Source organism: Meleagris gallopavo, chromosome 20 (genome assembly GCF_905368555.1).
Source record: "Meleagris gallopavo chromosome 20, MGAL_WU_HG_1.1, whole genome shotgun sequence".
NCBI lineage: Eukaryota > Metazoa > Chordata > Aves > Galliformes > Phasianidae > Meleagris > Meleagris gallopavo.
In genome coordinates this window covers 4,735,373-4,748,564 of record NC_139423.1, presented here as the reverse complement: position 1 = coordinate 4,748,564, position 13,192 = coordinate 4,735,373, and the positions used below count along the sequence as shown (strand labels likewise).

The 13,192-nt window shown below is 48.0% G+C and overlaps 1 protein-coding gene across 1 annotated transcript; it reads left to right on the top strand.

Annotated features, from left to right (window-relative positions):
• The first annotated feature begins 271 nt into the window (after window positions 1-271).
• SLC16A3 (solute carrier family 16 member 3) lies at window positions 272-10,228 on the top strand. Its single transcript, XM_085240000.1, has 5 exons — window positions 272-406; window positions 5,360-5,603; window positions 6,006-6,149; window positions 6,543-7,310; window positions 8,155-10,228. The coding sequence occupies exons 2-5, from the start codon at window positions 5,381-5,383 to the stop codon at window positions 8,439-8,441; spliced, it is 1,422 nt and encodes a 473-aa protein (XP_085096126.1). The 5' UTR covers window positions 272-406; window positions 5,360-5,380; the 3' UTR covers window positions 8,442-10,228.
• The last annotated feature ends 2,964 nt before the right edge of the window (window positions 10,229-13,192 follow it).

Sequence of the window (13,192 nt, the reverse complement as noted above, 5' to 3'; positions counted from 1 at the left end):
GCTCTCCTTCTCTGCAGACATTCAAGACCCGTCCGGGCGCCTACCCGCCCGACCTGCCGTAGGGCAGCACTCCGCAGCGGGGCCGCACCCCGGCATTCCCAGCGGAGCTCCCAACCCGCTCGGCGGCTGCGGGCGGCGCCGTTCGCTGGCGGTCCTCGGCGTTCCGGCGGGACGGCACCGAGCGCGACCGCGTGCCTCTGGGCGGGCGAAGCCGCGGCGGCGGGAAGGGCCACGTGGCGGCGCTAGGACCCGGGCGGCACCGCGGGGACGGGGGAGGGAGGGGCGAGCGGACGCGACCCGCCGCGCCGAGGCGCTCGGCAGACGGGCAGCGCCGGGTCGGACCGGAGAGAGCGCGGGGAGAGCGGGCGGCGGGGATCTCCGAGCCGAAGCGCGGGCCGTGACTCAGGTACCGTAACGAGGCGGAGCCGACCCGCGCGATGCCGAGGAGCGCTCGGCGCGGAGGAGCGCGGTGGGTTCGAGCGGGGCGGGCGGGGGGCGGGAGCGGAGCTCCGTACCGCCGCATCCGTCGGGTCGGGGCCGTGGGGCGGTGGGAGCGGCGCGGTCCGTCCCGGCTTCTCCGGGCGCGGGGCTCCGAACGCCCCGGCCGCGCTGCGGGAGATGCCCGCGGGCTGCGATGCTGCGGCTGCCGGTCGGGCGCTGCCACAGGCGCGCGTTTCTTGAGCCTCGTCCGCTTATGTGCCGGCCATGTTAATGGAAAACCCGTTCCCGAAGGCTGCTGCAGATTCCTGTTCCCCACAAAACCGTGGCCGTGTTTACCTCCCCCGTTCCCCGACCCCTCCTCCCCGCTGGGCCCCGCAGGGCTTTCCATTCTCTCTTTGTTCTGTCCAACAGTTTGCTGCCGCGTGCCCTTCCTTCGGGCCGTTCCATCTCCCACCCTCCGTCTCCCCACGTCCATCCACAGCCGTCCATCCATCGCTGCGCTGAGGGTTGATCAATCCATCCCCGCTCGGTGTTCCCACGGCTGTTACTCACAGCCCGGGATGACACAGTCAGTTCCCGCTGTGGGTTTATCCATAGCATCGCGTCCCTTGCGTTCCCCGCTCCAGCTGCTCTGCGGGGAAGCTGTTTGCCTTTACAATTAACACGTAAGAGCCGGGCTCTTCAAATTATCTGTGATAGTCAGGTGATGCTTTGGTGCCTTTATTTCTCCTCGATGAGCACATCACCAGTGAGTGCCCCGAGCTTGGCTGGTGTGAAAGCAACGCCCTCGGGCTGGACGATGAGCTGTTCCTGCAGCTCTCTCCTAACCGAGAAAGAAGCAGCTCTTTTAATCTCGAGGTGAACACTTTCCTTTATTACAAACACAGTTTGTGGCAGCCCGGTCTTCTCCATTAGCACAGGGGCAGACACACTCTGCTCTCACCCACCGCCCTACCAGCAGTCAGTGCTCTTTCTGAGAAGTGAACGTGCTCCTCTGAAAGCCGTGGTTGTTTTTTTCCTTGCACCACACCTACTGCTGTGAGTGTGTGGCTGTCAGCATCCCCCCGGGTGCCCTTTCCGAGCAGCAGTGCTGAGTGTGACTCCAGTTCTATGTGAGTTATCCCACTGCTTTCAGTGCACTTTCAAAAATAGAAGTTACAACGTTGGACCAAAGTGGAACCCCTGCGTTCTCTGCGTGTCACAGCCATTCATTTCAGCCCTGTGCCCACGGTGCTGCTTTCACAAAGGCGCTGTGCCAATTGTTTCCTTATTTCATCTCGTGTCAAAGCAAACCAGTGCTGAGGTGTCTGCGCGGTGTTTGCTTGTTCCTGTGCCACACAACGGCACTGCTCCTCTGTGCCAAGCTGTTGCATTCCTGTGCAGTGCCTCAGGTTGGCAGGTGTGGCTGGAATGGCTTCACTCAGCCATGGAACCACACATAGTGCTCAGAAACCCACGTAGTTCTGTGTCTGTCATCCCCCTCCAGTTACATCCCCCCCCACTGCAGGTGCTGCTCTCACAGCTTCTGCTTTACGTTTGGGAACTGCCGAGCTCTGTGATTTAACAAAGCACCGCTCCCTCGGGGGTAAATATTGCAAAATGAGGCACTCGCTTCCCTCTGTGGCAGCCTGAACCCCTCTGTGGCAGCCTGAACCCCTCTGTGGCAGCTTGAACCCCTCTGTGCAGCTTGAACCGGGCGCTTTACTCAACAAAAAGCCCTTAAACTGCTGTCTGTGACAGTGTTACCTTGCTGAGGAGCTCTGTCACTGCCTGTCTCCCATTTGGGTGCTTTTTCTTTCCTCCACCCTCAGAACGAGGTGAAGGAGAAGGCCTTTCCCTTTCTGCACAGCAACCCCTCTGCATGCAGCACTCAGCCCGGCTCCCACCACCTCTGCTGTCAGTGCTGCTGTTCCTTTTTTGGTTGGATGCTGTTCCTCCTTTGGTTTTAATGGCCGCAGGCAAAGGCAGAGGTTTGTGACCCCTATTGGTGCACAGTATGGAGCACTGTGCTTTTTTGTGTATCCATCCCCCCTCTAAATTGAGGATCGTTATTGTCTTTGTGGCACGGATCAGTGTCAGCTCGGCTGTCTGCCTTTTAGTTGTGGGATTCTGCCTATTCCCATTTGATACGGAATCTCAGTGTGGAACTTCTTGCTTTCTCTTTGATGGCTGTTATTTATCTCTGGCTGAAGGCTCGGGGTCATGCTCATATCTGGGTATCCCTCTGTTAAATGCATTCTCAAGGCATGCAGGTCAACCTTCATACTCCCACATCTCTACCACCCACACCGCTGCCCCTGCAGTACTGCTGTGTGGCAATAAGGCAGTGGCTGAGCACCACTACGAGGTTTTCCCCATTTCCACTTTCAGTTATTTATAATACAGATGCTGTCGTTCTGTGTACACCAAACCACGGCACCAAACATCCCAACAGCAACGCTGCCTCCAACATTCCCAGTCCCTAAAAGGGCTGTATGAAGGGGGCAGACTCTTTAGCGGGGTCTGTTGGGATGGGATGGGGGGAAATGGTTTCCAACTGAAGGAGTGGAGGTTTAGATTGGATACAGGCAAGTTTTAATGCTGTGGGCAGTGAGGCAGTGGCACAGGTTGCCCAGAGAGGCGGTGGTGCCCCATCCCTGCAGACAGCCAAGGTCAAGGGATGGGCTGTGAGCACTGATGGAGCTGTGGGTGTCCCTGCTCAGTGCAGGGATGGCCTTTAGGGTCCCTTCCAACTCCAACCATCCCGCGATTCCTCCTAACTGAGCCCGTATTGGTTTCCATGGCAACAGGAGGATAATACCAGCAGCACGAAAACACGCGGATTTAACTCCGCTGCCGTGTAAACACGTCCATTAGCAAAGGAAGGGCCCGTTTGTGATGGAGGAATCCGGAACAGAACCCATCGCTGCCGTGCAGCGCTGCACGCAGCTCACGGAACCTTCTCAGAGATGTACGAGGCGAATTTCAGCCGCGTTTGCAACGGGGCCGTTCGTGAGGGTTAATCGGGCGTGAGTTGAAAGCGATGAGCGATGTGCGAGGTGCCGTCTGGGGCGCGGGGTGTTGGAGCGCGGGGCGGGCAGAACGCGGCGGGCACCGCCGGCCCGCCCAGAGAGCGGCGCTCCGCCGAGCCCCGCCAGCCCCGCCCCGCGCCGCCCGGTCACGTCCCTCACGTCTCAGTGCGGCGGCCGCCGGCTCGCGTCCTGCCGGGCTGACTGGCAGCGCCGCACGTCAGCGCGGTGCGGTCACGCGGGGCCGCCCGACGTAGCGGGCTCTGCCCGGGCTCGACTAGCCTTTCCTTTTTGTGAGTGCAGAATCACGGAACGGCTCCGGTTTAAGGAGAGCTTGGAAATCATCGAGCTCCGCCCCTTCAGGGACGGACGGCGCGGCTCTGCGCAGTGCCACGGCCGCGCGGCGCTCAGTAAAACACGACGGTCCCTTCGTGCCCCGCCGCCCCTCTGCTGGTGCAGCCCGAGGACCGCTGGCTTTGAGCCCGCAGCGCACATTGCTGCCTCGCATCCTGCATCTCACCCATCAGAACCCCTCCTCCTTCACAGCGCTGCTCTCGGTCTGTTCTTTCAGTCCGTCTTGTATCTGCGATTGCCCCAACCCAAGCAGCGCTTTGTGCTGTGTTGTGTTAAACCTCACTCGGCTCCCGTAGACCCAATTTTTGAGCCAGGTCACTCCGGATGCTGTCATCCCTTCCACTCAGCTCAGTGCACTCAGCAGTCCCACTGTCAATGATAAAGATGTTGAGTGATAAAGATGTTGGGTTGTCTGATCCCATGACAGACCCCTGGGGGTCTCTGCTCATCACTGCCCTCCACCCACAGAGCCACTGATCCCAGCCTCCGGCTGTATCCACCCAACTGATTCCTTATCACCAAACACTCCAGCCATCAAATCCATATCTCTTCAGTTCAGAGGTAAGGATGCGGTGCAGGACCATGTGAAAGGCACAAGTCCAGGTAGACAACAGCACTGGCCCATCCTTTCTCCACCAATGCCATCACCCCACTACAGAAGGCCACCAGATGGGTCAGGCACGGTCTGCCCTTGGTGCAGCACATTGCTGTTACTCAGTCGGTGAAGGGGACTGTCTACATCCTATGTTGGCCTGCAGAACATGAGCAATGGATGGCAGGAGCTTCCTGGGGCTGAAGGTTGCTGTGTTCACTGCTGCTTGATTGCTTACAGAGCTGCTGGCCTCATGAAGGCGTGACATTTTGTCTACCTTCTCCTTGCTGTATTCTTACTTCTTTAAAAAAATAAATATCTATCAAGAGCGTTTTATGCCTTGTATCATACAGATGTCATCAGGAAAAACGAACCATTCTGAAATGGGGACAGGTCCCTATGTCAGAGGTGCTTCAGACTTTGATTTACCAGCCCCAAACTTGTGATAGTGCAGAAACTAAAAAGATAGGCATCTTTTTATATTTTTATGGCAGTCAGCACATCGGCCATCTGCGATGCCAGACACCTGGAGTCGGGTAAGCCTATTAACAATCATACATTCAGTGCTCACTTTTCTAGACAAGAAGTCTGTGCCAACCAGGCTGGGACAGTCTCGCCCTGAAACAGAGCTGTAAAATGGCATTGTTCCTGGTGACCTGCAGTTCCCAAAGCATTCTTTAGTAACGAACATCCTAATCAATTGCACTTAAATTATCAAATTTTATACATCTAAGCTTTTCTGTTTGTTTGGGCCAGGACTTGTGATGCACGTACCAGGATTTTGCATCCAGATATCCCGAGTAGTCCAAGAGCTTCCTCTACTGATGTAACAAAAATCCCAGGCTTAAAAACTAGTTGTTTCTTTCTAAAATAGTCTGTAACTTCAGCTGTAGTGCACGTTCCGCCTGTTTGGGATAGATAATTGTCCCAATATATATCAACTAATTTTTTTTTTATTTCTTAGGGAACCCTCGTGAGCTGCATCATGGGAGCAGTGGTAGTTGATGATGGTCCGTCTGGTGTCAAAGCTCCTGATGGAGGCTGGGGCTGGGCTGTCCTTTTTGGCTGTTTTATCATCACAGGATTCTCCTATGCCTTTCCAAAGGCAGTCAGTGTCTTCTTCAAAGAACTTATCCGGGAATTTGGCGTTGGATACAGTGACACTGCATGGATTTCCTCCATTCTGTTGGCCATGCTGTATGGAACAGGTAGGTTCCCTGGTTTTGAAGTGATAGTGCATCATACAGTGCTGTCTGTAAATCATACTGACATTTACAGTGTGAATCGTGGTTGCTTATTATTGCTTGTGTACAAGTAAGGCATTCAAAAAATTGTTGTTAATGCATGTAAATCCAAAAATTAGTTAAATACACAATTTGCATATAAAATTCAACCTCTGTAACTCAGTAGATGCTAAAGATGATGAAAAATTGCACAGCAGTACAAAGGAACGGAATATGTGACTGCAGAGGAAAGAACACCCTCTGAGATTGGCTTGATATAGGCAGGGTATGGAAAGAAATGTGAACTGGAAAGAAGTGTGAAATGACATGAAACCATTGGTAAAAACTGGTTTAGCTTTGTAACTGTGACTTGCTCTCCTTGCCCAGGTCCGCTCTGTAGCGTGTGCGTCAATCGCTTCGGCTGTCGCCCGGTCATGTTGGTAGGTGGCCTTTTTGCCTCCATGGGGATGGTGATAGCCTCCTTCTGCACCAGCATCGTTCAGATCTATCTCACCGCAGGGGTGATCACTGGTAAGCAGCACTTGTGGCTGGAATGGGCTCGACCCGTGTCCTGGTAGTAGGCTGATGTTTCATGCTAGCAACATATCTAAATGATCAGGATCATCCAAACAGGCTTTTAGTAAGACAGCAGATAAAATTAGAATGATTTTATGTATTTATTCACCTATTTATTTATTACGAATGGCATCTTTTTCTGGTATGTTTAACAGCTACTGCTGTTATCAGTGAAGAATAAGAATAATACAGAAGTGGGGTTCTCTTACAGCTGTTACCATGGAACTCCTTTGTCCATTTGCAGTAAAACCAATCTTAAGTCATCAATCACAAAAAATGCAATTGATTTTTTTTTTTTTACGAGCACTATTGGAGGGCTGCATTAACTTCTTGTCCCTTCTGTTACAGGTTTGGGTCTGGCACTCAACTTTCAGCCTTCGCTCATCATGTTAAACCGTTACTTTGACAAACGCCGACCCTTGGCCAACGGGCTGTCTGCTGCTGGGAGCCCAGTGTTCCTTTGTGCCCTTTCACCACTGGGGCAGATACTGCAACACGAGTATGGTTGGAGAGGAGGATTCCTCATACTGGGTGGGATGCTGCTCAACTGTTGTGTATGCGGAGCACTAATGAGACCTCTGGAGCCACCCAAAAAATCTGAAGCTACCAAAGAACCTGCTGAGAAGAAAGCAAAGAAAAAACTCCTGGATTTCAGCGTGTTTAAAGATGGTGGTTTTGTGATCTACACGCTAGCAGCATCTATCATGGTGCTCGGCCTCTTTGTTCCCCCAGTTTTTGTTGTGAGTTATGCCAAGGATTTAGGGTATCAGGACACCAAAGCAGCTTTTCTTCTGACGATTCTGGGATTTATTGATATCTTTGCTCGTCCAATTTGTGGAATGGTAGCTGGTCTCAAGTGGGTTAGACCACGTTGTGTCTACCTCTTCAGTTTTGCTATGATTTTTAATGGCTTTACAGATCTCATGGGCTCCATGTCTGTTGATTACGGTGGCCTGGTGGTCTTCTGCATTTTCTTTGGCATTTCTTACGGAATGGTAGGTGCTCTTCAGTTTGAAGTTCTCATGGCTATTGTTGGCACTCAGAAGTTTTCCAGTGCTATTGGCTTGGTGCTCCTGGCAGAAGCGATGGCAGTTCTCATCGGTCCACCGTCAGCAGGTCAGTATTCCACTTAGTTGAGAATTCAACACCACTGACATTGCAGGCAGAAAAAGACAACACGAGTCACTCACAGTGTGCATGCTGTCCTTGTGTTGCACATCTTACATGACTTTGTGCAGTAGAATCAGAAATAGCCCAGAACAGGGAAGGATATTTTGTCCTTCTTGCATCTGTTTCCAAGGACTGGTTGAGCTGCCATTTGGAGGTGCTGCTCTTTTTGCAATGAAAGCCTGAAGTGCATCTCCTGTTCAATGCATTGAATGAGTTTCACACACAGTAAATGTGATCAAATTCAAACCTCACTGGAGTTGGAATTCAGAATGAATCCCATCAGTTTTATTTGGAAGGTAGTAGGACAGACTCTCTGTACTTGTGGTAGGTTTGAAGGATGAAAGAAAAATTTGGAAGAGGAGGAAAAAAACACAACAAACATGACAAGAAGGGCTCTAAAGCATCAGGATTGTTCCAGGGAAGGCAGACTGATTGTGCTGCACATGTCTTGCAACCCTAAAGTATGGCAACACTGCAAAATATTCAGATTCCTGAATTTGTAATGGCAAGTTCATTAACAAAGTGCATAAATTTAACAGGCTGCACAAAAAAAACCCAAATCCCAACAAACAACCCTACTGGTTCACAGTTTGATCTGAAGTAGACAGCAGTTGCCTCATCTCTTGCATCTGAAAGCTGCATTGCTTTTATTTCAGTTGAGCTCCTGTCAATGTGTGCAGGGGAGGACATGTTCTAGGATGTGAAGTACTTTCAGTCAATGCTAAGCTGAAGTGAAATAACAGAAATACTTCGTTGTAAAGTTATTTACCTGCAGTATTGTCTTTTTCAGGAAAGCTCTTGGATCTAACACGGAGGTACATGTTTGTCTTTATTATTGCTGGAATTGAAGTTACCACTTCAGCGCTGGTACTGGCCTTGGGAAATTTCTTCTGCATTAAGAAAAAGCCAGAAGAACCACACACAAAAGAAGCAGCAGCAGAGAGAGAGGAATTAAACAAATCTGAAGACAAAACTCCTGAGGATGCCAAGGTGGACTCTATTGAGGTGGAGCAGTTCCTAAAAGATGAGCCCGAAAAAAACGGCGAGGTCGTAACTAACCCAGAAACCTGTGTGTGAGCACAGCACAAAACCCACACAGCGTTCAGAAGAGGGTCAAACAGAATTTCAACACTATTTATTTTAGAAATAGAACTAGCTTAGGGCTGGGCCGTCTGCTTTATTAACTGGAGGCCGGTCAGCTCATCAGGTCTCTCTGGAAGCTGATTTACTAGACAACCTTTTATCAGAAAATTAGCTTTATCATTGAAAGGTGAAACGTTGTGGTTATACTTTTTATGTAAACAAAAAAGCTTTTCTGAACACAAGTAGAGTTTTGCCATGCATCACCAGAAACTGCTCACTTGGCAGAGATTGAGGAAGGATATATTATGTGTATGTTTTCAGATAATACGGGTGAAATTGCTGTGTTGTGTGGCTCAATGTAATTTCCCTTTCTGTGCTTTTTGGGAAGGGGAAAGAGTTTGAGATGGACAAAAATCTCAGGAACATAAAGGTCTCCATTAGGTCTTTGAATTTCTTACTTTTTTTAGACTTTCAGATTAATTGGCTCAGCCCTAGTATAATTTTGATAATACCTGTTACTTTGGTTTATGCAAATGTATTTCTATGAGTTTTGTCTAAAGCTGTAGTCTTTGTAATTGTCATCTGGAAACACTGTACACAGAAAGGCACATTGCAGGCACTGTCCTCAGCTGATCACAGAAGCCCTGATCCTAGGGAATGCTAAAAGGAAAATAAAATGAGTAGATTCAATCCCGACAGACAATAAACAAAGTTCATCTCCATTCATATACACTGCTCTCAGTTCAGCTTCTCTGCAACACTGAAAAATATTACAGGTATCGTCCAGAAGATGGACAGGAGGCTAGTAGAATCTTCTGAAAGTGTATCTGTTTTGTACATAAATGCTAATTGTCCAGATTACATCTATCAGACACGTGGCCATTGGGTAACTTAGGGGGAAGGTTGGGACTACTTTGAAACATGTTACTGTTACATCTTTAATGTGCAACATTAGCAACACAAGAAAAACTTGGATTTCTTCCTTTAATGTTTAATTTACCCCACTTCCCTCTGCTTTATTAATCTATAGAGGTCCAGAGGGCCATTGTGGTTGCTTAAGATGATGGAACTGCTGATCACATTTTTGATGGCACTAAATGAGAGCTCATCAAGAGCTGGGCCTGCTCTGCTACCTGTTAGCTACACTAAGGCTCTGTGTAGTCCTTACATCCTGCTTGACATCAGATGAGGGAAGGGGAAGTAAATAGACCTGACAAGACAGGGGCAGCACAGCTGGAGAAATGCAGGAAGGAAAAAGATTCACTGTGAGGACTTCAAATAGGAAAGGAAGGTAAAAGGAAGGCATTCTCTATTACATGTATAAAAAAATAGAGCATGTTGTCTATACTATGTTTTTTCCCCACAAACACATTGAAAATATGTAATATTTTCTATAAAATGATGCTATTTCAACCCAGTTTTCAGATACGTGTATAAAAAGCCCTGTGGGATTTATGAGTGCAGTAACAATCTCCAAAATAGGCTTAATTGCAATTTTCTATTTCCTATTTTCTTCTCAGTGGGGAGTCTAAGGCAGTATACAAAAGAATTAGGCGTCCCACATGTGATCATTTTAGCAGATACAGTACAACCAAGGAAGGGCCAAAACCACAACCCATGGGATTACTTTGGAAACCAGCTTCCACTCTGCTAACTCCTTCACAATGGTTTTGCATTGTTAGGACAAATTTAAATCTTAGGAACACCATTTTATTTTTTGGTAGCAATTTTAAGCAGAAATGGATGCTGCACTCAATAAAATGTTTATTTTTTATATTGGATATAGTGCAGTCCTCTTTCCTTTTCTCTCCACTGCCTTGAATTCCTTTGAAGGAAACCTCCATCTGTGCCAGCTGCTCTGCCTGGACAACCACATCTCAGTGTTAAGCTGTGCTGGGGCTTCTGCCCAACTGCTTCTACAGCCATAGCAAAATAGGCCTTCGCATTCAGCTCCTCCTAATCCAAGATGTAAAAAAAAAAAGCCCCCAAAACCACCCGACTAACATCTACTGCATACTAGAAGGGAAGGATTACATCTGAACCCTTTAGCAAGATCAGCCTGCTTTTTATGAACCTCACTCTGCTTATTGCAAACTCACAAGGAATTGCCTTCAAACTCTTTCAGGTCTTTTGGTGCAGTATTGCTTTAACCTCAGCACTGCTGAGATGGAAATCCCTGAATTCCTAACAGCCCTTTGTGCTCCTGTATTTGCAAGAAATAGGTGGCCAGTCCAAGAATGGCTGAAGAGAGAACAGTTTGGGTGCAGTAGTGCTGCACGACAAGATGTGCATGAACCCTCCTTTGTTCAGCCTTCACCTCCCTAACATTCTGTGACTTGGGTGGAAGACAGGTAGCTACACGTTGGAATAACCACGTGTCTCAAAGGCAACGCTGTCATTTGCTCTCCATCACACACTGCTGGAGCATACGTAACTGCAGTCAGAAACCCAGGTGCAATATATCCATGTATAGTAATAAAAAGCAACTGACAGATTGCTTTGCAATTATTTCTCCAGAACTGATGAAGAATCTCTTAGCATACGGGCTAGCATCATTCTAAAGTTGTTTGGGCCTTTGAGCGTTCTATGAATTGAGATGATATGAAGGACTGAACAGATTGTTAATATTTAAACCCAGCAAAACAGGTGTTAGGTGATGTAAAATCATCCTCTAACCCAACCACATTTCACAGTAATAGTTCCCAATGCACTCACGTATGCACCTTTGTTCTCTCCCAAGAAAAGCTTAAATTTGGTAGGAAGCCCCAAGTGGGATTTGCAGGAGCATGCAAACATTACATGTGACAATGGTAAGTACTGATTTGTGCACGTCCCTCTGTCTGTCTACTGCAGGTCTCTTTGGGATTACAGGAGTACACTTTGGTTTTGTGCAACAAGATGATTTGTTTCCTGTTAACGCACTTTAATGTTACGTGTACGTTTATACCTGGATTTGTTTGATGCTTTTCTAGTAAACTGTTGCAAAAATAGTGAATAAATATTTATTTGGTTATCAAAAGCTGTGGATGTGAGAAAATAAGATTAGAAAGAAAAAATTCTACCACCCAGATTAGGCGACTGGGTTCTGTTTGGATGTGCTCACAGGGCCACACAGGAGCAGTGCCAATGATCAGCATCAGCAGTGTCAAGCAGTGTCTCGATCCCTGTGATGCCCTTTACCACACTTGGATCTTGAAAGCTTCACAGAAAACATTAAGAATGCACTTGTGTTCCTGGGCACCTGGCTGAGACCACCTTCTCAAAGTGCATTCCCAAGTCTGCACCCAAGTGAATCAAAACTACAGTTCCTTCAGTGTAGGAAGAGCTCCAATTTTGCTATCTAGCAGCATGGGAATTTGGAAAGTTCAAACCTATTTTCACCTAATTCAGCATCTCTGCTGAGAAACTTTGGAGGAATCTCTCCAAGTTCAGCTTCAAAAGTTTCTGTGTATCTGCACTTTGAAAAACCTAGGTCTAGTTTACTGTACATATATACACATCTAAGATAGATAGCTAAATGGGTATTGGAATAAAAGCATGATCACTTTTTAATGCTAGTTGTTACAGAGGTGAGACTTAAGGTCTAATCAAAAGCTTTGCTATCCCACTCGCCAGATCAAACCATGTTCTGTTGCAAGAATGAATGTTACCAGGTAGACCAAAGTGACAGAATTAACTATCACATGCTTATAGCATATCCACGGGAGGGAAACCCAGTTTTACCTTTGCCTCTCTTACTCTCCTGAGTCTGAAACAAGATGGACATCCACTGTGAAGGAAAACATGCATGACTTGAACTGCACTGCTCTCTGTCCCTGCTGCTGGACCCACAGGAGGAAATCAAACTGCTGAAGGAAGATGACCTGCTAACATTTGAAGAGTGGACAACTCTGGAAATAGCAGAGGCATTGCAAATGAGAAGCGATGGTTTTGGGATGTATGTCTTAATGGCCTTGTCAGTGCTCGAGGCCCAGAGCTTATCTTCATGTGAGTAGGAAGGTGCAGAACTTACAGCTCTTAAATCTCTTTCTAGTGACACAACTTGGAAGACTGGCAGTCCTGTGATCATCTGAGACAGCAAGGAAAGTTAGAGGTACACAGAGTAAAGTAGTACTTACCTCTAATTACATGCTGCTTGTTCTTGGACCAGTTTCAACACCTGCTTCACTGTCTCAGCAATATTCCAGCTGGCAAATTCCTCATTGGCCCTCTGTGTAATGCACTACAAAAATGAGGATAGCTCTTCCCCTTCTGGCTCTTCGACTGTTGCTGTTTCAGAATTTTACAGGCTCTCAGCAGAAAGCCAAAGCCAATGAAGAACTGCATCTAGATTTTAATCTTTACACTTCTTTAATTGTCAAAGTCTTTTTGGCCATGCAGAAAGAAGTGCCATAAGATCTACAGGTTCACAGTATCAAAATGCTACTTTTTAGCAGTGGGAGCAGAGAAACACATTTTCTTCCCAGCTCCTAATATACCAAATGATTTCCTGCTCTGTTCCACCCCTCCCCCCACCAGTATCCTGAATGGCCACAGGAGACAAGAACACAGACAGCAGCAGACCAGGGCTTAAAGCATTAGGATACAACAGATAATTCCCCCCTTTGCCACGTTCCCATTGGTTCATTATATCTGTTTTTTTTTTTTAATGGCTCTTTTTAATGGTTCTTACCCGTGTCTGACAGTGCAGAAACTTCCCCCATGTAACATTAAGAAATGATACCATTTTAAAGGAGTTATTTTGT